This window comes from Pleurodeles waltl, chromosome 9 (assembly GCF_031143425.1).
Source record: "Pleurodeles waltl isolate 20211129_DDA chromosome 9, aPleWal1.hap1.20221129, whole genome shotgun sequence".
Taxonomy (NCBI): Eukaryota; Metazoa; Chordata; class Amphibia; order Caudata; family Salamandridae; genus Pleurodeles; species Pleurodeles waltl.
In genome coordinates this window covers 383,557,896-383,582,802 of record NC_090448.1, presented here as the reverse complement: position 1 = coordinate 383,582,802, position 24,907 = coordinate 383,557,896, and the positions used below count along the sequence as shown (strand labels likewise).

General features: G+C 45.6%; 1 protein-coding gene across 1 annotated transcript in view; it reads left to right on the top strand.

Moving 5' to 3' along the window:
- The window catches only part of MAP4K1 (mitogen-activated protein kinase kinase kinase kinase 1), a 539,453-nt gene that overhangs the window by 423,898 nt on the left and 90,648 nt on the right, over positions 1-24,907 (top strand). Inside the window, exons 25-26 of the mRNA XM_069206994.1 lie at positions 1,541-1,599; positions 9,652-9,755. Coding sequence (XP_069063095.1) covers positions 1,541-1,599; positions 9,652-9,755 — 163 coding nt within the window. The remainder of the gene's footprint in view (positions 1-1,540; positions 1,600-9,651; positions 9,756-24,907) is intronic.

Below are 24,907 nucleotides of genomic sequence, written 5' to 3'. Positions count from 1 at the left end.
AATGCACCTTATTCAGCTTCAATGATCCTTGAAGAGCTTTTTTGGGAATAATCTGCTCAAGAAACCGAGTTCAACAAACAGTTTGGCATTCAATGCTCCCCTAAAAATACGATAATGAGAGAAGATTTTGTAAATGAGTATTTTTCAATTTGGCCACAGCCTAATTTTTCATGTTCAGAGATCCGAAGACTATCATAATTGTGCAGTCTTGAATTAAATGTAATAACCCTCTGTCGTCACCTTTCTTCAAAGAGGATTATTATGAATGGGCTGAAAAACAATCAGGTCTTGTCCTCTCACCACTCCTGTGGTATTGATGACATGGGCTGCGGATACTGGCTATTCCAGGAAGTGGTGGAGGGGTGATATCTAAAGATCAAAAGTTGGTCCATGAGAGTCCCTCAAACATGGGGAATGAATTACTGGAGGAATTGGTAAGACCACACCCACTGGCTAGGATGGATCCGCCTACCCCAAAGGTTATTTTGACCCCTTGTTGCCACTGTCCCTCCCTCCAAATCATCTAGGTTCATCAAGGCCCATGAGGCATGACATATTTCAGTGTCACCTAGCTTGACACAAGGATGGCCAACCTGTGCTAGTAAACAAGCATGAGGTGTTCAGGCCTAAGAGTGGTATGTACAGTGATGAGTGCCACAAGAGGAATGTTTCCCAATCACCTCAACAAATCTGATGCTTCCACCGGGTGTTTAGACAGGTTAGGAACTCCATATCGATAAAACACTCGGGCAGAGATGTCGATAATGACAGCATTAACACATGAGGACAAGTCATAAGTGAAAGCCTTTTGGGTGTTTCAGGTCTAACCAAAGCTCCCAGGTCCACCACTAAACTTGTTATGAAATCATATTTCCTTCAATGTCTGAAAAATACTTGCACATTTCAGGATCACATGACCTCCTCGCCTCGTGTCTCATTTCCCCCTGAAGACTCTTATATTTAGTTAAAATTAACAAAATACTTCAATGCTTCCATTACTTGTCCTTCTTCTCCTGGGAATGGGTAGAACAGAGATGTTCAGTGTTGGTCTATGAGATCAGGAACCTAGCTGGATTTTCAAAATAGGCTCATGGGATAAATTTACAAAACAAGAGTTCATGCTGGATTATTAGGACAAGCACTGACCTTGCAAACAAGTTCCATTCAAATTCAGAATGTAAGTGGGATGTGCTTACAAACTCATTGGTGATCCGAGTGATTCAGCATGTTTTTCCATCTGCATGAATCAAAGAGGAACACCTCTTCTTTAGAGGAAGCATACATTTTCCCTTGTGCGGCTTACAAAGAATTATTCCAATAGTTGCCCTCGGGATCCTTTGTCTTTGTCAGACTGGTAGTCTCCAGAAACGGACAGAGTAGTCCAGACAGGATATTGACTATCACTGATATTCTTCAGCATACACCCTTTATCTCTTTTTGATGCTTTCAGGCCCTTATGGAGAGGTAGGGAGAAATGTTGGTGAAGCGCTGTCATAAATTCAGTAGATTCGCCTGATTGTAAATGTTTATGTTTCTACAGGAAAAATCCAATATCCAGTAAGATCCCTGACACTAAAGGCTGCAGGAGGTGCAGCGTAGGTAAGGAAAACTCTGGCTACAGTTTAAATCATGGTTTCTCCACTAAACTTGTGTCTTGTTGTCCTCTGACTTGTTTTTACCACAAGTTCTCCTCTCTAAATTCCACCATTCTGCTTCTTATCTTCTTTTTATCCTTTGCACCAATATGAAACCTATTTTGTTTGCCTTTTCTTTACTACTCCTTTATTTGTTCACATCACCTCTTCTACTTCATGTTTGTAGAACACCTCTTTTCAGTCAGCCCAGCAATCTCACTTCTCCCTATTTTTTCCATTCCCCAACTCATAATTTACCTTTCTTACATTCATTCCTCTTTTCTTTGCTCCTCTTGTCCTTTCCTTCCTTTACTTCTCTTCCCTGCCTCATTAACTCCCCCCCCCCCATGATTTACTGGGGCCTGGTTAATCCAATTCTTTTCATAAAATCTCCATGAGATGTCAAACTGTTGTGTAGCTAGAATACATATCAACACAGTTGTGTCATATCTTTATATTTAAACCTGTTGTGAAAGGGGGTAGCAGGTGGGTACATCGCATGGAGTTCGTAGTCTCGCCTGAATACCATCAACTGACAGCATCAAGGGGCAGTAAGAGCAACAAATAAACACTATAACGAGATGCATATAACATATTCAACAAGCCACCCTCTGCTCCTTTGGGTATTCAGCAAATTGTGTGTGTGTGTGTAAGTGTGTACATGTTTAAACCACACTGTAAGGACAGGACCAGTCCTCAGAGGTTTGGTAAACCCAGAATTTCTTTTAAGATCAATGCGCTATGAGGACTGGCCCCTGCAGTGTTTTCGGTACTTTCGAGCAAGTGCTCTAAACAATGAAAAGCTCAGCTGTATTAGATTTCGTCCGCTACACTTCCCTACCGCAGTATCAAGGCACGCATGGAGTCAGAAGAGGAAATAGGCATTCAAAAATGGTCAATGATCAGGGCTCCTTATTTTATGGGATTTTTTAAACATTTAAGTCTGTATTTATCCGTATTTATTTTTCGACCATCTTAGTAGTATTTATCCATATTTATTTTGTGATTTGTGAATAAATTAAATCATATAATTGTATATTTACACAATTATTTAACTGATATAATGTGCATGTATACTTTGATGCCTATCATATTTTTTAAAAAGTAAGCCCTAAAACGTAACATAAGATGAAACCCAAAGGTAAATATTAGCCTCATAACTACAAATGTATGTTGACATATGCAGTTATTTAATGAACTGTCGTCCGGTTCTTTACTCTCCATTCTGTCTAAATGCTCAGCTGTTGACTTGGAATTCATGAAACACAGCAGGAGAGTCATTTAAAAGAAGTCAGATATTCTATATTTATCGACTTTTTAAAATAAATGCAGACAGAAAAACATTGTTTTCTGTTGGTATATATCTGTAAAAGTCAGTAAAACTTCAAACAGGGAGCCTTATCAATAATCAGTGGGTGCAGGAAATGGTGTGTGGCTGATGCCCAAGGATTGACCCACAGACCTTCACGTTTAGGAAGCTTTTTAAAAAAAATGTTTATGGATTCACAAAACATACATAAGATTCACAAAGGTAAGCTTCATGAATACAGTGCAAGCTTCACAGTACTAGGAATGCATCTGAATCGCAAGTTAGGTTTCCGTGATAATAAACCCATATGTGACCTTTGCACTGCAGTAATAAATGTGTGAAGGCATGGTTATTAGTTATTAGTACTGTTGCTCCAAATAATATGTGCTATTGGGCCACATTTCTTTTTACAGCAGTAGAATAAATAAAAAATAAAAAATATATATATATATATATATATATACTCACATTAAAAAACATATTAATTTAAGTGAAGTTAGGCTGAGGTTGCTTATGATACCATAATGTATGTTTAAAAGACCTCTGGAATTCACTCAAAAAATACTGAGAGTGCTGTTATGGTAGCAAAACCTAAAAACCACAAAAATTCGCCAGTTGTGTTTCAGTAAGTCAACTATGACGTATGCCCCCATCATGTACCTCTCATGATGTCTGACATGGATGGGTGAAGAAATCCCAAACTTCTGAGTCCTTGCTTCCTACATGCCCTTCTTCCACCTCACCAAACCACTACATGAATGCCTTTTTATCCAGTGCAGTGGCCCTTGATGGCCCTCACAGATCTGAATCTCCTGAGTGTGCAATTTCCTTAGAAATAGGTTTATTTTCCTCTTGTTGTCGAGGAAATTGCAATTTTTCCTCTTGGTCAAGATTACCGCAGTTCACAGCAAATTAGTATCTCATTATGGTCTCTAGAATGTAAAATAGTCCACGGATGTCTGAAAACATCACAGGAAGTTCAGATCTTTTTCACAGGTGGACCAGGACCATGGTCTTGCGAGAGGGACCATGGACTTGGCTCACTGGAAAAAAGCTGAGATTGATATGAACCATCTGTTTTGAGAATGTCATCCCAGGGCCGACCTAGAGGGACAAAATAACATTTTGTTAACTTTAAAGGGCCACCTAACATGTCAGAAGTCCACAGACTATTTTTCGAGGCCAAGACTTGGGACAGCCGAAATGTCACTGATGGTCCATGGCTAAGGGAGCAGTTTACTCCCTGTGCCTCAAGATGTTCTTCCTCATTCAGATTCTTTTCTTTCATCCAAAAGATCTGTTGGATCCATTCTAGTACCCTTGTGAAGCAAGTTGTAGATTAGCAACACACGTTGGCTGAAAGGTAGTCGTGGTCTGTGAAGAGTCAGGCCCTTTTGTAGGTCACTCCCCCTTTTTGATTTTCCAGGTACTTAGTGGGGAGGATTCTTGCTTTGAGTCTTACAATAGTCGCGTATCAGGATGGAATCCTTTTGTAATCAGCACTGTGGGAAAGAGGAGAGTCTCCTTTTGGATGAGTCTCCTCTTTCCAATTTGGCCTCTCCAAACTCAAGAGGACCACTATAACCCAAGATATAAATCCAACATAGTCACTCCCCTTTTAGGTCAAAAGTGAGAAAAAAGTGAAAAACAAAAAATTGAGGATTGAAAATCAAGAAAAACAAAAAGGAAATACTTTGAAAAAAGTCTGAAAAACAGAAAGCATCTGGCTAAGTAAATGAAAGGAATGCGCTAGGTATAGGATAAGGGAATGTCTTGAAGCTAAGGTTAGGTTTGGGTTAGTCTGCAGGCTAGAATTAGGACTAGAAACCTTGGTTTAGGCTAAGAGTTTGGGAACAGGTGAGACCATAGTCTTGGGTTATGATTTGTGGAGGTGTAAAGATCAGGGGTAGTTTTAGGGTTTGACTTAGGTTTAGATTAATGAAGAAATAGGATGGTATGAAGGTAAAGGTATGTGTCAGTTTTATAATTTGTGCTATGTAAATAGTTAGGGGCAGATGTTCAATTGGGGATAGTATGTGGGAAAACCCTTAGTTTGAAGTCTAGAACAATTGTGAGGACTAAGTGTAAAGGTTGGTGCAGGTGTAATGTTAAGGGAGGTCTCACTTAGAAGTTACATTTAGGAGTTAGTGTAAAGCACCATAGTTACAACAAGGATTAGCAGTTAAGTTTTACAGTCTGAATGAGGAAGAAAAATATGCATTTTAACCCCTTCACTGCCCGGCATTTTCCCCTCCGGTGCCGAACCTTTTTTTGGCTATTTGGTATAGTTCAAGCTTAGGCACTCATAACGTTTTGTCCACATAAGTTACCCATGCCAAATTTGCATCCTTTTTTTCCAACATCCATGGAATTATAAAGGTACTAAGAGTTGGTGGGTTCCCCTGAAAGAGACCAAGAAATTAGCCAAAATACATCTAAAATGTTTTTTTTAAGAAAATGGGGGAAAAGGGCTGCATAAGAAAGCATGTGTTTTTTCCCTGAAAATGGCTTGAGCAAAGGGTTTGCAGTGCTAAACACCCCATCTTCCCAGCTTTCAGGAATAGGCAGACTTGAATCAGAAAACCACATTTTTCAACACAATTTTGGCATTTTACTGGGACATACCCCATTTTTACTATTTTGTGTGCTCTCAGCTTCCTTCCAGTTAGTGACAGAAATGGGTGTGAAACCAATGCTGGATCCTGGACAGCTAAACATTTCTGAAACGTAGACAAAATTCTGAATTCAGCAAGGGGTCATTTGTGTAGATCCTTCAAGGTTTTCCTACAGAAAGTAATAGCTAAAATAACAAAATATTGAAATTGAGGTGAAAAAAAGAGCCATTTCTGTTGATGTTTTCATCGATACATTTTCCAGCTATGGCAGATTTTTTAAAGCAATATCCCATTATGTTTGCTGGACTCTTCTGGTTGTGGGGATATATAGGGCTTGTAGGTTCATGAAGAACCCTAGGTACCCAGAGCCAATAAATGAGCTTCACCTTGCAATGGGTTTTCATTGTTTGCTGGGTATACAGCACTTCATTTGGTGAAATATAAAGAGTGAAAAATAGGTATCAAGGAAACCTTTGTATTTCCAAAATGGGCACAAGATAAGGTGTTGAGAAGCAGGGGTTATTTGCACATCTCTGAATTCGGGGGTCCCCCTACTAGCATGTGGATTACAGGGCATTTCTCAAATAGACTTCTTTTTTTAACTGTCTTACATTTGGAAGTAAAAAATGTAGAGAAGGACAAGGGGCAATAACACTTGTTCTTCTATTTTGTGTTCCCCCAAGTCTCCTGATAAAAATGGTACCTCACTTGTGTGGGTAGGCCTAGTGCCTGCAACAGAAAATGCTCTAAAACACAACGTGGACACATCACCTTTTCCCAAAGAAAACTGACCAGTTTTTTGCAAAGTGCCTAAATGTGGTTTTTGGCCTCTAGCTCAGCCGGCACCTAGGGTACCTAGCCAACCTATACACTTTTTAAAACTAGACACCTAGGGAAATTCAGAATAGGGGGACTTGTGGGGCTGTCACTGAGTTCTGTTACCCAAAATCCTTTGCAAACCCAGACATTTGGCAATAAAAAACTTTTTCCTCACATTTCGGTGATGGAAAGTTCTGGAATCTGAGGGGAGCCACAAAGTTCCTTCAACCCAGCATTCCCTTAAGTCTTCCGATAAAAATGGTATCTCACATGTGTGGGTAGGCCTAGTGCCTGCAACAGGGAATGCCCCAAAACACAAAATGGACATATAAAAAATTTCTTATGAAAACTGAACTGTTTTTTGCAAAGTGCCTAGCTGTGGATTTTGGCCTCTAGCTCATCTGGCACCTAGGAAAACCTAGCAAACCTGGACATTTCTGAAAACCAGACACCTAGGGGAACCCAGGATGGGGTTACTTGTGGTGCTCTCTCAAGGTTCTGTTACCCAGATTCCTGTGCAAACCTCACAATTTGGCACCAGAATGCTTTTTCCTCACATTTTGGTGCCGCAAAGTTCTGGAATCCGAGGGGAGCCACAAACTTCTTTCTACCCAGTATTCCCTCACATCGCCTGATAAAAACAGTACCTCACTTGTGTGGGTTGGCCTACTGCTCGCAACAGGAAATGCCCTAAAACACTACGTGGACACATCAAAATTATCAATTACAAAACTACTTGTTTTTGCAGGGAGTGGCACCTATGTTTTTGGTCCTGGGCTCAGCAGCCATCTAGGGAAACCTACCCAGACATTGCTGAAAACTAGACACTCAAAGGAGTCAACGGAGGTGTGACTTGCGTGGATCCCCCAGTGTTTTCTTATCCAGAATTCTCAGCAAACCTCAAATTTAGCTAAACACAAAAATCACCGCACCAGCACAAATTTCCTACCACCCAACGATCCCTTCAGTCTCCCGATAAAAATGATACATCACTTGAGTACAAAAGGGCAGTTTGAAAAAAAATGTTTTTAGGCTGACAAGTGGGGCAGCATTTTCATCGGTATAGATGCGACAATGCTGGGTGGTAGGAAGTTTGTGGATTTCTGCATATTCTGGAAGGTTCCATCTCAAAAATGAGAGGCAAATGAGTGCTTTTAAGCACAGTTGGAGATTTGCAGGGCATTGTGGGTAAGAAAATGGTGCGGGGTGCATGCGAAGCACACCATCCTGGACTCACTCAGATGTTTAGTTTTCAGATGTGTCTAGTTCTCATCGATTTTTCTACATGGTTTCATCCCAAAGTCCAAAAAGTGCAGTCCTCACCAATCCAAGTGGGGCGAATTTGAGGGTTAGCCAAGCTCTCATGGCCCAAATTTAAAATGAAAACCCAAAATAATCAAATGTCCTCTTGCTTGCTGTTGGGATAAGCCTAATAGAAATAGGCTGATCTGCCCCCAAGGGGGGAAGAAATGGCCTAAAATAAATTTCCCCTTCAAGGGAGCGACCCTTGCCTAAGGGGTTGCTCCCCATCTGTAAAAAATAAAAAAAATAAAAAATCCATGGTGCCTAGTGGTTTCTGACCCCCTTGGGGGCAAATCGGCCTAATTAAAATAGGCAGATCTGCCCCAAGGGGTGCAGAAATGGCCTAAAATAAATTTGCCCCCCAGGGGAGCGAACGTTGCCTAAGGGGTCGCTTCTCTTACAAAATTATAGAAAAAAAAATCCCTGGTGTCTAGTGGTTTCTGCCCCCCTCGGCGGCAGATTGGCCTAATAAAAATAGGCCTATCTGCCCACATGGGGGCAGAAATGGCCCAAAACATAATTACTCCCCTGTGGAGCGACCCTTGCCCAAGGGGTCACTCCCCTTATTGATAAACAAAAAAAAAAACTCCCTGATGTCTAGTGGGCATTTCTGCAGCACGTTCGCTTTACGATCATGCTGCAGAAATGATCAGAGACATGAAAGGAAAGGAAAAGCCTCTCCGATCCCCCCCTATCGGAAGATAAATGAAAGCTCAGTTTCCAGCACGATGGGGGCGACCTTTGATGAGCTTGCGCGCTGACGTCATCAGACGTCACGGGGATGTCAGGGGTGGAAGGGGAAGCGATTCCCCTTCCACCCCTGCCCAGGGGAGAGGGGTGGATGGCCCATGGGGGGAGTGCTAGCACTTGGGTGCCTTGGCCGAGGACAAGACCAGCTCATCCGCGGCACCCAAGGGATTACATTTTTTTAAAATGGGTAAATAAATGCTCACGAAGGGCCAGATGTACATAGCTTGACGTCTGTGATTCCCTAAAAGCGAATTTTTGCGACTCGCTATTAGGAAATAGCAAACAGCTATGTACAACAGTGTATTCAACACTGTTTGAGATTCTCAAATGGGTCCCAGAGACCTGCCTCATTAATATTCATGAGGTAGGTCTCAACTTGTGACCCATTTGGGAATGGACACATTCACAGGGATGGTGGCCTGCTGGGGTCAGCAGACCACCATGCCTGTGATGGCTTTTTAAATAAAGCAATCTTTTTTTTGCAACTGAAAAGTTTTCTTTTCATTTTTTATGAGTAGGCAGTGGTCCGTGGGACCACTGCCTGGTCTTAAAAATGTTTTCTTCAACATTCACAAAGGTGAATAGGTCCCTTGGGGACCCCTTCCAGTTTACAAATGGGTTACCAAGCTGGTGGTAATCTGCAAATGTTTTGCGACTGCATTCCCGGTTGCAAAACATTCCTATCTACCTTGGCACGCCCCTTCCAAATAGTGAGTCACACCCTATTTTGCAAGTCCATTTTCGACTGTTAAAAGTCTTTGTACATCTGGCCCTAAATGTTTTCTAAATTTTTGCGCAACCCATTTATAAACTTTCTCTCCAGAGGATTATTATTTTACATTTCTCACTTACAATTTTAATAAAGGCCTGGTGCCGACCTTTCTCCTAATGATGGGTGGCTGCATGTGACCTCCATCTCCTTGGCATCTGAATAGAAGTGTCTTAGATTTGGGAGGGGCACATCCATAGTACCCAAAGGGGTTCTTTGTCAATTTGCTGTTTTGGTTCGTTCACCTTGAAGTCTAGTTTCATGAGGTCACTTCTGTGGCAAACAGGGCACGTGACAAATAGATGGACCAATTGATGATTTGGTTAGGCTCCGGTAGATGCACTGGGATGCCTGCAGGGGGAATGGATTGACAATGGCGAGTTCAGCAGACGTTTCTGGACTACTCTCATTGCTGCAATTAAAATTTCAAACTTTCCCTTGTTCCTTCAACAGCACAAAATCAAAAGACAGGTTGTCACTACCTTTGCGGGGCCTTGGAGTCCAGCATCATTCTTCTTCAGTGGTACGAGCCCATGCAGAAGTTCATGTTTGTGAAGGTAAGCAAACGGCTCTGCAGTTATGGTAGCCAAGGTGAGTTGTGTAGTCCAGCTTTTATTCTACCTTCATACCACTACACTGACCCCATTCAGATTTTGGAGAGCAGGTGGTATCGCGCGTATTCCAATATTGCGATTTTATTTCCTTGCTGATAATCACATCATAAGCCTCCTTTTAAAAAAAAGGATACTACTAGTAAGAGGTGCTTGCTTTAGAATACGTACTAATATAGTCAGTGAGAGGCATCTTTAGTAATGTCTGTGTTTCTAAAACATGGACCACATTCATTTTAGGGCACCATGTCACTGTATTTAACAAGGAATTGTGTATAAGTTGTTCTACATCTTGCATTATTGACTATGGGTAAGGACAATCTGAAACACTTTAAAACGGTTGTGTTTTTTGTTTTTGTTTTGGCCTGGTTTCATTACGAGGGATTTCTGATAGACCACTTATCTTTGGGAGCAGAGGATATTTGTTTGCCATCTTAGGGTCGGTGTTGCATAGAATGCTCATACATCATTTGAGCTGTGTGAATTTGATATTTTTTATGAAAGCTTTTCTGATTGCTAGTCGTACATAGTTCGAGTTGTCTGCACTTGAGAAAAAGGCTTGGGATCTGGTTAGTCTGTTTTTTGTCTTGGGAGATTTGCAGTAGCGTCTGGTAATCTTGCAAGTGTTCGTAGATAATACATGCTCCGAATTCCAGCCCAACTACTTGCCCCCGGGTGTTCTCTGTGGGGTTCCCACCAATACAGTTTTGAAAAACTGAGTCTAAAAGAAGTGCGTATGACAGCACAGTTTCCACTCAGAGTTGCTAAAAAGCCATTGGTGTATCAAGCCAATCAAACGTGATGCCCCTCATGAGTTGATGTCATTCTTTTCAAAATGTATAGTGAATGCCTTCCATATGCCAAAAGTTACATCCATTGGGCCAGGGTCAGTACTTTTAACTAGTGCCACCACCTGCCATTTCTGTCCGCTTATTCCAAGAACAAGGAGTGAACAATATGTTTTTAAAAAGTCTAGTCTGTTAAGTCAAATATTTTTACATGTTTGTCTGCCCAGCCTCATAAACCATAATTGTCCTCCATAATACCAAGAAATACCTTCAGCATGACCGGTGCCCAGCATTTTGCCATTGGTGCCCATAAGCCAAGAATTACCTCTAGTGTGCCTGGATGACGTGGAGTCAGTGAAACGACAACATGATTCCATAGGTGTCTCTTGTGCAAAGACTTACCTCCGACATGCTAGTGCCAGCATTTTGACATGGGTTTCCTTAGGCCAAGAATTATTCTAGCATGCCACTGTCAGCATTTTGTCACAGGTGTCCTAAATGCCGTACATTACCTCCAGTGTGCCATGATGAAGCGGGATCAGTGAGGTGCCATCATTTTGTCACTGGTGCTCCTTATGTCAAGAATTACCTACAATATGCGAGTGTTAGCATTTTTCCTTGGGAATGGCAAGATTATCTCCAGGGTGCCATAGCCAGTGGCAAGCTTGGAAGAGTAACAAACACACCTGCCCTCGCTCACTTACCTTAACCCACACACACTTATTCTCACTCACACTCAAACCCTCCCTCACTCACTCTCATTTGCATTCGCTCACTCTTACACGCTCTTGCAGTCACTCTTACCCTCTCACTCTTACTCATTCTCATTATTCTCACTTACCCTCACTTACTCTTAATCACTTAAGCTACACTCAGTGCTACTCACTTTGACTTATTCACACTCAAACTCTTTGTCACTCTTTCACTTATTTTCATTCACATACATAAACGTACATGCTCAAACATATGCAAAAATGCAAACACTCTCTCTTGCCCACACACATGCACACAACATTTCACAGATTGTGTCTCTTACTTTCAGCTGCTGGTGCTGGTGGACCTTCAGGGCAGGAAGACAGCTGCCCCTGCCATTAGCATGGAAGCATGAAAATGGAAGTTAGAAACTTTGCAGTGATGCACTGGTTCCTGTTTTCATCATCTTGCTATTTCACCTCATTTTCTCCAGACTAGCGGCGGCTGCCGCAAATCTCAAGGGGAGGGGCGGATGGGAACAGGAGCGACACGGGGGTTGAAATAAAAATAAGAATCCTTTTTTTAAAAAGTACCATTCCCACCGCTGCATCACTCCTTGGCTCTTCTGGTGTCCCAGCGGTCCCTGGGACACCAGCACAGGCTCCCCATGCAATCCTGACACTGCTCTCATGCTGACCCTAGCATGAGAGCAGCACCAGGACTGGTATGAGAGTCTTGGTCTGCTGCCCAGACACTGCATGAGAGCCTGTGCAGTTTCTCCAACCCGCCTGTAAAACATAGAGAAACCTAAGGGCGCATGTCTGCTTGGCCGGCCCACATGCACTCTTTAGTGCACTCCACTCCCCCCTCCCTCCTCCCATGGCCCAGCCTTCCCCTCCCTGCACATGCTGGGAGGGGTAGGCTGGGCCAGCAGCTGAAAAATAAAATTATAGCAAACTATTGTTTTATTTTTCAGCTGCTGGCTTAGCCAGGTGGGAGACGCCCCCTTGCCACTGCGAAGGAGTCGCCACTAGTCAACGAATGAGTTGTGGTTAGTGAGGCCCCGGACCTCAGCTCACTTTTTAAAAAAAAATTATTGGAATTTTGCAAAAAAATTCAAGGCAGAGAATCGATCAGATGAAAAATCACAATTAACTACCAGTATCAGTCAATAAACACAACCTTGAGTTATGTCAGATTTCCGGCCCCCTCAGGTATAAATAAGATTTGAAACCATAATAATCAGGCGGGCCGGAATAGACTTAAGCTGCTGCGTGGTAAAAGACAAGTGTACTGTAGACAGTGGACCCGGAGGGCAGTAAGGCAAATCAAAGTGTACCTGCATGACTCATTGAGGCCTGGAATGAACAATGGAGGCGTAATAAAAAGAAAGCGAAAAGTGAGACAACTGGTAGGCTGGGGTAGTACTCCAGAATTATGCAGGGTGACTACTTTATAGTGGGTATAATAAATGTTAAAGATCCCGGGAGCTGGGAGGTGGGGGCAGTGTGTATGTCATGTCATGGTCTGGAGAAGTGAGAAAAATCTGGAGGGAGGGTTATCCCTAGGTGTCAGGCATGGAGAAGTATAGGGGTGCGGGACACTCCTTAGTCCCGTGGGTTGTACTAGGAGAGTGGGCTTTTTCAGGGGATCGGGTGGATCTAAATCCAAGGGCAACATGACAGGTATCCACAGGGCATCCCACTCACCAATGATAGAGCTTCTGCGAAGACCACATGCCTCCCCTTTATGGAGGGCCATGCCCTCTGCCTCCACCCAGTGAAGCAGGCCACAACTTCATTTCACAAGGGATGGGGGCTGAGGGAATTTCCATTTGGTAGTCAACATGAGTGCGAAGTCTAGGAAGCACGCTGTGATTTTTGTCAGTTGAGGGTGCTTAAAGGTGCCCAGCACACAGGATTCCCATTGACTCTCCAAGTAAGTGAGTACTCCTCTCCAGAGGAAGATAGTGAAGGGCAACCCCCTAACATATGTTGTAAATCAGCATTTTTGCACTCACAGCGTGCACAGATTGTGTTTGCGCTGGGGAAGAGGTTATTCATTTTGGAGGGAGGGAGGTAGGCTCTATGCAGGATTAAAAATGGGATTAACTTAAAGTGGGCATCGCACAATACTTTTTGTGGGTGTTCTAAAGCCTCATGTCAATCCTTGTCATTTAGGACCCTTCTAAACTCCTGTCCCCATGTGTCTATCAGTGGTTGCAAAGAGAGTGGGGCTTGGACTGGGGCTTGGACCAAGAAAGCTTTATTGAGCTAACTGACTGCTCGGCGCCCATTGCTTAATGTATAGAAAGAGTCTACCAGAGAATGGGTCTGAGGCTCTGTATTCATAATTACCAAGCCAGCTCTGAGAAAATCGCATAGGGAGCCATATTTGAGAAACACAATCAAATCAACAACAAACAAATTTGTAGAGCGCGCTACTCACCCGTGAGGGTCTCAAGGCGCTGGGGGGGGGGGGAAATCAAAGGGGGCAGGGAGGGTCACTGATCGAACAACCATGTCTTGAGGTTCTTTCTGAAGACCAGGAGGTCTTTGGTTTTGCGAAGGTCGGTGGGGAGGGAGTCCAGGTTTTGGGGGCGAGGTAGGAGAAGGACCTGCCTCCTGTGGTGGTGCATTGGATGCGGGGGACTGTGGCTAGGGCGAGGTCTGCTGATCGGAGGTTGCGTGTGGGAGTGTGGAAGTTCACTCTTTCGTTGAGATATGTTGGGCCGGTGTTGTGGAGGGATTTGTGTGCGTGGATGAGGATCTTGAATGTGATTCTCTTGTGTATGGGGAGCCAGTGAAGGGATTTGAGGTGTGGTGAGATTCGTTCGTGGCGGGGGAGGCCAAGGACGAGGCGTGCGGCTGGGTTCTGGATTCTCTGGAGTTTGCGTTTGAGTTTGAGTGTGGTGCCGGCGTGGAGGGCGTTACCGTAGTCCAGTCTGCTGCTGATGAGTGCGTGGGTGACTGTCTTCCTGGTTTCTGGGGGAATCCATTTGAAGGATTTTTTTAGAGTGCGGAGTGTGTGGAAGCAGGAGGAGGTTAGAGCATTGATATGCTTTGTCATGGAGAGGGAGGGGTCAAGGATGATGCAGAGGTTGCGTGTGTGGTTTGCGGGGGTGGGTGCGGGGCCTAGGGCAGTGGGCCACCAGGAGTCGTCCCATGTGGTTTTGTTGGGGCCAAAGATGATGATCTCGGTTTTGTTTGAGTTGAGCTTGAGGTGGTTAGTGGTCATCCAGTTGGCGGTGTCGAGGAGAGCAGCGTGTAGGTTGGTTTTGGCGGTGGTGGGGTTGCGGGTGAGGGAGAGGATGAGTTGGGTGTCATCTGCATAGGAGAGGATAGTGATTCCGTGTGCTCGGAGGATGTTGGCTAGGGGGATCATGTAGATGTTGAAGAGTGTGGGGCTGAGGGAGGACCCTTGGGGGACTCCGCAGGTGATCTTGGTAGTGTTGGAGTGGAAGGGTGGAAGGCTGACTCTCTGGGTCCGATCGGTGAGGAAGGAGGTGAGCCAGTCTAAGGCTTTGTGGCGAATTCCTATGTTGTGGAGGCGTGTGCGGAGTGTGTGGTGGCAGACGGTGTCAAAGGCTGTGGAGAGGTCTAGGAGGATGAGTGCGACGGTCTCGCCTTTGTCGACTTTGGTCCTGATGTCATCAGTGCATGCAATGAGGGCAGTTTCCGTGCTGTGGTTTTTGCGGAACCCGGATTGTGAGGGGTCAAGAGTGTTGTTTGTTTCGAGGTAGTGGGATAGGCGGACGTTGACTAATTTCTCTGCAACCTTGTCGGGGAAAGGGAGGAGGAAGAAGGGGCGGTAGTTGGAGAGGATCTCCGGGTTGGCTTGTTTCTTTTTTAGGAGAGCAGTGATTTCCGCGTGCTTCCAGTGGTCTGGGTAGGTGGCAGAGTCGAAAGAGGAGTTGATTATGTTGTAGAGTATGGGGGCGATGGTTGGGCTAGCTTTGTTGTAGATGCGATGTGGGCAGGGGTCGGAGGCGGAACCGGAGTGGATGGAGTTCAAGGGGCCGCAGGGGACGCAGCGGCGGGGAAAACAAGGAAAAAGAGATGGTGAGGAGGAGGGGGAGGCGGGAGGGGCCGCAGGGGACGCAGCGGCGGGGAAAACAAGGAAAAAGAGGAAAAAGAGATGGTGAGGAGGAGGCGGGAGGCGGGAGGGGCCGCAGGGGACTCAGCGGTGGGGAAAACAAGGAAAAAGAGGATAAAGAGACGGTGAGGAGGAGGGGGGAGGCGGGAGGGGCCGCAGGGAACGCAGCGGCGGGAAAACAAGGAAAAAGAGACAGTGAGGAGGAGGGGGAGGCGGGAGGGGCCGCAGGGGACACAGCAGCGGGGAAAACAATGAAAAAGAGACAGCGAGGAGGCGGGAGGGGCCGCAGGGGACGCAGCGGCGGGGAAAAAAGATACGGAGTGGAGGTGGCGCAGATGGCGGAGCAGGGAGCGACCTGCCTGCAGAAGCAGGGTCGAATGTTGTTCCCTGTTACCGTGCTGCAGCTGCCATAAGAGGAGGGGAGGGTGGGAGTGGCAGCTGGGAGGAGGGAGGGCTTGACGAATGTGAGGGGGGGGGTGGGGCCGCAGGGGACGCAGTGGTGGGGAAAACAAGGAAAAAGAGGAAAAAGAGACGGTGAGGAGGAGGGGGAGGGGGAGGCGGGAGGGTCCGCAGGGGATGTAGCGGCGGGGAAAACAAGGAAAAAGAGACGGTGAGGAGGAGGGGCCGCAGGGGACGCAGCGGTGGGGAAAACAAGGAAAAAGAGGAAAAGAGACGGTGAGGAGGAGGGGGGAGGTGGGAAGGGGCGCAGGGGATGCAGCGGCGGGGAAAACAAGGAAAAAGAGATGGTGAGGAGGAGGGGGAGGTGGAAGGGGCCACAGGGGACGCAGCGGCGGGAAAACAAGGAAAAAGAGACGGTGAGGAGGAGGGGGGAGGCGGGAGGGGACGCAGCAGTGGGGAAAACAAGGGAAAAGAGATGGTAAGGAGGAGGGGGGAGGCGGGAGGGGACCGAGGGGATGCAGGGGCGGGGAAAAAGGAGGAAAAAAGATACGGAGTGGAGGTGGCGCGGAGCGGGGGTGACCTGCCTGCAGAAGCAGGGTCGAAACTGACCCTCGTGAAGCTCAAATTGCTCGACCAGGAAAGGGAAGAGAAGGGGAGAAGCTGGCTATCTAGAAACAAGTCACCCAAGGGTGTGATTCGAGTCTCATCCCAGAGACGAATGTTGGGGCCCATACGGCAGCCCTGAAATTGGTGAGTTCTTAGGGGGGAATGATAGGAGCATATGGGGTATGTGTTTAGTTATGTGAAGACTTTAGTGTGGCACACTAGTGCTACCTGCAGAAGGCAGAGTGCCTCATGAGGGGGGTGAGATTTTGGGAGCATGAGGTCACAAAGAGCAAAGCTGCTTCAATTAAGACTTTTCGTCGAAAAGACTTCAAAGTCCGTCCCAGCCAGCCAGCGAGAAAGCGACTGTAATTCCACCATCAGATAATAATCGGTAAAGTGGCGTGCTCCAAGACCTCCATGGGCAATCAGGACCAAAAGCTGCAAGGGCACAAATCTACAGCGTCCATTGTGCCAAATAAGCTGTCCAAGAAGAGAATCAAAGTCTCAAAAGATTCTCCCAGTGGGGAAAAGGAGTAAGTTGGCATTGTGGTGCAGGAGACTTGGAAGCATTATGATTTCTGAGAAGGCAATGCAACTGGCACCAGACTGGGGTAAAGCTTTCCAGAAACTTATTTGCTGAGGGTTTGGATCATTTTAGTAAGATTACCATCAAGGATATCTCAGAAAAAGTTATATATTTAGAGGCCTATTAGCGGACGAAAGTGGCTTGCCAATGGAGGAGGCTTTCCCTTCAAACAAAGGGGCCCCAGCAGTCTGGGGAGGACAGGGGAAAGAGGTAAGGTGTTTGCCAATTTACATGCAGACTTGAGTAAAGAGCAAAGTTGGAGACATCTAAGCTGATATGGGTGAGGTCTGCACTAAGGATACAAATGTACTTCAAAACGTCATCCCCAAGATGGACACTGTGTGGGTTCTGTTAGTGAGATTCCCCAGATCAGTCCCCCAACCCTCGCACTGTCAAAGGCTCAATAGCTAGGGCAAAAAGAAGGGGGTAAAGAGGGTAGCCATGACGTGCCCCTAAATGAACCAAGAAGTATGCCAGCCCAATCGTATCCTGGCTGTTTCGGGTATTATAGAGAAGTTGAATTTTGAGGGTATTGAAGGCTTTTTCCAGGTTTAATACTGCACAGGGGAATGGGGGCCAGCGGTGAGGCATTGCGTCCATAGTTGAAGAAAGTCTCCTTATGTTTTGGGAGCCTGAAATTAAGCCATTCTGGTCAGAGAGAACAAGTTGAAGAAGCACTGAGAGGATTCAGTCAACTAGAATCTTACTAATGATTTTATAGTCAGAGTTAAGGATGGAGATTCGCAGGAAGAAGTGAGATCCTGCAGATTCTCACCCTGCTTAAGGATAGGGACCAGTTATGCTTCTCAAGATCATGGAGAGGAGACTGCCTTTCATGACCGCTGCCTCAAATAGCCAGACCATATATATGTTATGTCTTTCCTAATATCTTGGGTTGTGATGGGAGACTCCATTTACTAGACTTGATGGGAGTTTGGGAAAGGGAAGATCAGCTAAAGAGCCAGCAATCAGTGGAATATTAGGGTGGAACTGAGGGCTATATAATTCAGCATAGTATTTCATAAAAGACTTAAGAGTGTAATTTTGGGAGAGGACAGAACCCCTTCCATAGTGCACCTTCACGTCTTAAGATCCCTGGCCAGCACCTTGAGTTTGGCAGGAAAAAGCAAGGCATAATTTGAGGTTCATTTCTCACAGCTTTTGCTTGCTTCTTAAGAATGAAGCTTGATGGTGTGTGTAGGAAGCTGGCCTGGTGTGTGGTGGATACCAGAGGTACTTACACCTTATACCAGGTTCAGGTGTTCCCTATTAGTGTAGTGTAGGCAGTGTCTAGAAGCCAGGCTCTCTAGAAGTAGCTATGGATGAGCAGCCAGGGCTTATCTAGGAGACATGCAAAGCGCATGCAAAAACACTGTAGTCACACAGCACATAGACACATGAAACAAAACACTTGGTGTTACAAAACTAAAGGTACTTTTATTTAGTGACACAAGACCAAAAAGTACTATAGAGGCAACCCTTCAATAGGAGGTAAGTAACACACAAAATATGAACACTAGTTATCAGCAATAGGCAGAGAAAGTAATAGAAAACAGTGTAAATGCAATTAGACAATAGTGACCCTGGGGGAGCCCAAACCATATACTAAAAAATGGAATGCGAACACAGGACCCCCACCTAGGTAAGTGGAATGTGGAGAGGGGAGCCGGGGGTACTAGGAAACCCCAAAAGTAAGTACCACAGTGCCCCCTAGCGACCAGGAAGAAAGAAGTAAGTTAGTGGATTTTCCCCCAAACCACCCAAAGGAAGGAAAAGAAGAAAATGCAACACCCAGTCAAGACTGTGAGAAACCAGCAGTGGATTCCTGAAGAAGACCTGTGGAAGAAGAGACCAAGTCCAAAAGTCACAGGAGAGTCAAATGGCGGCAGGACCCCCTACCCACCAGTCTAGGATTGCAGGAGTTGGTCGTCGGTGATGTGAGAAGGTCAGAACCTGTCTGAGGGGTGGAAGCAGCTTGGACTGCCTAGAAAACCCTGGAAGACTGGTAGGAGCAATGCTGAGGGTCCCCTAAGGAGCCCCCAAAATGCACGGAATCATACTTCCAATACTGGCAACAGTATTGGGCTATGATTCTGACATGTTTGATATCAAACATGCCTAGGAGTTACCATTATGTAGCTAGAATTAGGTAGTGACCTATGCCAGTACACGCATAAAAAGGCATCTCCCCACTTATGAGGTCCATGAAAATGGCACTATAAGTTATGGAGGAACCTCCGCTAGTGCAGGGGTGCCCTCACACACAGGTACTTTCACCCTGCCCTCTGGGCTAGGAGGGCCTGCCAAAGGGGTGACTTATAGTGACCTGGTGCAGTGGCCTATAGTGAAAAAGGGTGCATGCACCCTTTCACGCAGGCTGCAATGGCAGGCCTGCAGAAGACTTTGCATGGGCTCTCCAGGGGTGGCATAATAAATGCTGAAGCCCATGGGGATCACCTCATACCATAATGCCCTGGGTACCTGGGTACCATATACTAGAGATTACATGCAGGCACCAGTATGCCAAATGTGGGGTGTAAATAACAAGGTTACCACGTTAGAAGGGAGAGAGCATAATCACTGGGGCCCTGGTTAGCAGGACCCCACTGAACAGAGTCAAACATGCTGACAAACAGGCAAAAAGTGAGGGTAACCATGCTCAAAAGAGGCTACTTTCTACAGTGTGGAACCATTAGAGTATGGTGAAGAAAGATCAATACGCAGTAATTTACAACTTTGAGATGTTCAACTTGTTGGGCGGTGTTCAGGATGGCATTCCAGTCTTTAAAATGTAGGAGCTTAGATACAATGGGCCATTGAGGATCCACAAGAGAGGATAAAAAAGAGAGGCAAGTCAGAGGAGGCCATACATGATGTGACCCAATTTTCAAAATTGTCCATCATAAATTGACCCTCCACCATCTCAGACAGGCCCACAATTTGGATACAACTATGCCCTGAACAGCCTTCGGCATCATCTGCTCTACCCTCGAGATATCGGATTCACTCTGTTAGGTCACAATTTTTTTGCAGGAAATTAGAGGCCCTGGGCTGTAAGTCCTGAAGGCCCTTTTCAGATTGACTAACCCAATCTGTAAGTTTCTTGTGACCTTCCTGGAGTATGGTTAGGTTCAATGCCAATGCATCCACTTTCGCCTCCAGAAAAGATCTTGAGGCTTCAATCACTTTCAGGATGGAGTATAATGTGTTAGTTTCAGCTGACAATAGGATGGATGGGACAGCCCTTTCAAGGGGATCAGGTAGATGAGTGATTGTTTTGGCAGCTTGCTGGGGCCCTTTATCAAAGACATGCAAGAGCATAAGGACTAGTGTGCCAGGATCGTTGAAGTCCAGCACCCAAGGTAATAAATCTGCTTGCTGGCCTCCTCCTGTCAAGTAGGTGAAGACACTGGCAGCACAAGCAGTCCCACTAGGATGTAGAAAGCACCAGACAAAGTTCTGTGAATCCTTGACCAATTACCAGGATCCTCAGAGCCAAAGCGACCCTGAGCTTCAGATGGGTGCGAAATCCAGACAGAGGAGGAGGAGAACCTCAATAAATCCTTTAACAGGGCTCTCCCCTTTATGATCGATGATGCATGTCTGGATCTGGGGCTTTTAAAAGTTTCTGGCAGGAGGTTTGCATGCTTCAGTAAGACCTACCCCTTCCCTGGGCCACCTCTATCAATGCTGCTCCTGGAGGGTTTGCCGGGGAACTAATGCAGTCCACTCCCGGGTTCTGGCGGGGTGAAGCCATCTCCATAGAAAATAAGTTGGGCTGGCAGGATGAAGAGACCCAAATTCAGAGAAACTTTGCACCCTCTGATTTGTAAGGAGTGAGGGGGCAAGAACCAGTCGCGCTACCCAACCCAGACCAGCGGAGGAGGTCCAGAACTCATTGCAGGACAGGTCTGAGTGTTCCACCATCCCAGGCCAGGGTCACAGGTGTGGTACAGCACAGTAGGCAACCAGGTATTCGCTGGTCCTCTTTGTGTTGGGTAACACAGAAAAGGACATTCCTCATGGGCGGGGAGCTGGCAAGATTTCCTGCGGGGACTCCACTCCCAGCTTCGATAGGCACCAGAGGACTCTGATCCTGTCCAGAGGTCATCAAGGTTGCAACAAAGGCCCCAGCAGAGCTGTTGGGATATGAGGTGGGTGAATGACCCCCGGAGTTCTTTGGCCAACACCAGCCACCACCAAGGCTAGGGCCCTGGTGAGTGACCCGGAGGTGAGAAATTGTGGTAAGGAGTGAGGCTTAGGAAGGGAGCAACCTCTACAGTACCTCTAGCACCTCTCTTCAGTGAATGGGTTGAGAAAGAGGAGGAGGGCACAGGAATTTTAATGGGTATTGGGGGCTCTGACCTGGGAACATTAGTTAAAAACATGCACCATGTTCGGCCACTTGGCCACGCTCCCCCACCAATGTCAGCTCACTTTGGACAAGATGGGAGATGGTGGAGTGACAGGATAGTTGGTGGGTAGCCCAAGACACTGCAGGGCTTAAGCCTAAAGTACTTGGAGCTACCTGTAGGGGTGACACTGCAGTGTGTCACAAATAGGTTGGCACTTAGGTGTGTTCATCCATGAGGCCAGGGATGGGACTTTACCAGCCCTGTAAAATCTGCCTCATAGCTGGAACAGGCACCTTTCTGTATTCACGCCAGCCATCAGACAGATACTGGCTTAGACAAATAAGCTTTGGCCAAAATTTAGCCTCCTTTAATTCTGGGAGCTAGGAAGATATGATAATGGGCTAAGGGTTGGTCAAAAACATATCCTAGAGGGACAATGCCACAACCGCAGAGTACACAGCTGAAATATTGCAAGAGCAAAGAGATGTACAACCCTGTACAACCCTGATTATTTGGAAGAGATCCTCACTAAAATAACACTAGCCTGTGTTGAATGGTTAAGCTGTGTAAAGTCTGTATCAGAAGAAATCAGCAGCTAAAATCCACAAGTGACACATCACAGAACTTAAAAGAGTCTCTTATCAATGGCAGACAAAAATAGAATTGGTCAAAGTACTAGGTCTGTGACAGCCTTTTCCAAAAGTAACAAGGATTGCAAGACAAGACTGGGGGGGGCATATTTACAAAATAATGACGCACCCCAGTGCCACAAGCCATCTCACTGTGCGGAGCTGCACCATTAGAAAAGTGCAGGGATGTGTCATATTTACAGCAATATGACGCACCCTGTACTTTACTCAGCACTGGCGCACAATTGTCATCCTAGCACCAAGGCAGGCAAACTTGTACCATGGTTCAAGGGTGCCTGTGTTACAGGGATGATTGCTCATGTGCAGGAAGGGACACTTTCCTGCACATAAACAATCATTAATGAGGCTTTCCTCCTTCTACGTGTGCTGTAGAATGCAGCACACATAGAATGAGGAAGAAACAAGGAGAAACAAAGATATTTCTCTTTGTTGTTCCACTTTTATGCCACCCCTGGGGTGGAGCAGGACTCTGATGCATTCCCAGCATCCTAAAACTGAGAATGCATCAGATTCCATGGATATTGCATGGGAACACTCATGGCAACATCCATAGAATGCCCCTTTCACGCAGAGTAATGTGTGAAATGGGGCCATATGTACAAGGCCATGTAAAGCCATGCAAGGTGGCTTTGTGCGGTCTTATAAATATGGGCCGGCACACTGCACCACCAAAGCGTCAAAAAACGTGATGCTCCAGTGGCGCTAGGGCCTTGTAAATATGCCCCTTCCCCAAAAAATCTTTTATAGGAGGAAATGCTGGAAAACGCTTTTCAGGTATGCAATGACTTAGGGTATGGACACCAACATCTTGGATTAAGAATCCTCTATGGTATCCTATGAGACTTACCATTTGAAATGGGCTCTCTATGGTTTTCTCTAGTGTTGCCATCATAAAAGGGCTTATAGATAATTTGATTCAACCCAACATGTACTACCCCTTCCTGTTTTGGGATTTTTCCGTATGATTCTGCGGCGAGCAACTTGTTCCTCTCCTACCCCATGGAATCTACACTCTCCACTGTCTGAGCTGTGCACTGATCTTATTTACATTTCACACTGCCTGGTACTCATTTGGCTCCCCAGGACCTGGCAGAGACAGATGCATCCCGAAGAAGTTTTTAACAATTGTGTTGTAAGAAATCAGACTGTTCTTCGAGAAAGACAAAGAAGATTTTGTGGAAAAGTGTATCAAATAACCTGGTTGTTTCCTTCATCAGATACACATCCATATAATGGCTAAACTTGCAGAGAAGCATGTACACACTCAGCTATCTACTCTTCTGGAAGAGAAAAAGCGTTTACACCCCACCCAGATGGGTTTTAGGCCTCGGCATGGGACTGAAACCGCACTGGTTGCGATCACAGAAGAAGCAAAAAAGAGGATGGATAAAGGAATTGAAACCGCTATCATCCTCTTAGATCTGAGTGCGGCATTCGATACAGTTGATTTAGACACCCTTAAAGATAGACTGCAAGGATGTGGAATCTCTGGAGTCGCATTAGAATGAATTCTTTCGTTCATACATGGAAGGTCCTTTCAGGTACTCGATAGATCGGGTACTTCTAGGCGCACCTTCATTAGCTGTGGTGTCCCACAGGGGTCTGCTCTGAGTCCGCTACTCTTTAACATCTACATGCGGCCATTAGCAGAGATCGTTGAGCCATTTGGACTGAACCTGGTGTCCTATGCAGATGATACTCAACTGATCGTTTCCCTCTCCAATACTTACCCGGATATGGGGACGGCACTAGGTCCCTGTATGAAAGCAGTTGCTGCATGGATGTCAGGAAGTAAATTGAAGCTCAATGATGAAAAAACTGAGGTTATGTTTTTTGGGCAAAAAACTTCCTTAATCAATCCTAGCTCATTAATAGGAGTGCCCACCCTCCCACCCCCTAAATGTCTTATTCAAAGCCTTGGGGTATGGCTAGACCCCCAACTCTCAATGTCCCAACACGCCAATAGAATAGCAGGAACCTCCTTTGCTCTGCTTAGGACTCTGAGGAAGGTTTTAACAATACTACCTTTTCTTGCTAGAAGATTGGTTATTCAGGCACTGATAGGTTCTCGGATTGACTATGGTAATGCCCTGTTTGTTGGATCACCAAGATATGTGATACAAAGATTACAGAGGGTACTAAACGCAGCTGCACGTTTGCTCTTAAATACTCCTAAGATACATTCCATACGGGCCAGAATCTCGTCCCTACATTGGCTCCCAGTGGATAAAAGGATTCAGTTCAAGGCCCTATGCCATATTCATAGAGCTATATTTGATCATGGTCCTGAACTGCTCAAAACTCTGGCATCTGTCTACATCCCAGCCAGGCCGTTCAGATCCTCCTCAGCTATGTTGGTCATAGTTCCAACAGTGAAGAAAGCAAGATGGGGAGGAAGATCTTTGTCTTATCAAGGTGCTCGACTTTGGAATAACCTTCCTTTTAATATCAGATCAAACTCACAAGAGATTTCTTTTAGGAAGGACTTGAAAACATGGTTATTTAAAACGTAATCTCTATACGAATATAAACAGTGACAAATCTGTGTTGCAGTATAAGCGCTACAAGGCCTCTGGGCAGTTTAGGCGCTATATAAGTAATTATAACATAACATAACATAACATCTGCCTCCTAGTTGGAGTTGTAATAATGAGACTAGGTTTATCAAATGTGGGGGATGTGAAAAATGGCAAGACTTGCTGGGGCATAGCCAGCCTCAATCATGGGATTGTTAGAATAATACTTTTCTGCTCATGTTTTCCTACGAATTCTACTGGTGTGCAGTATAATCCAGAGGATCAAGGGGTTCATTTCAGACTAGGCTTACTATTCCTGCTACAACAGTCTTCAAGCATTGTCCCGGAAAATTGAATCCCACTAGCAGATATGAGTGGGAGATCTCTTGGTTCATGCCAGGGCACAAAAT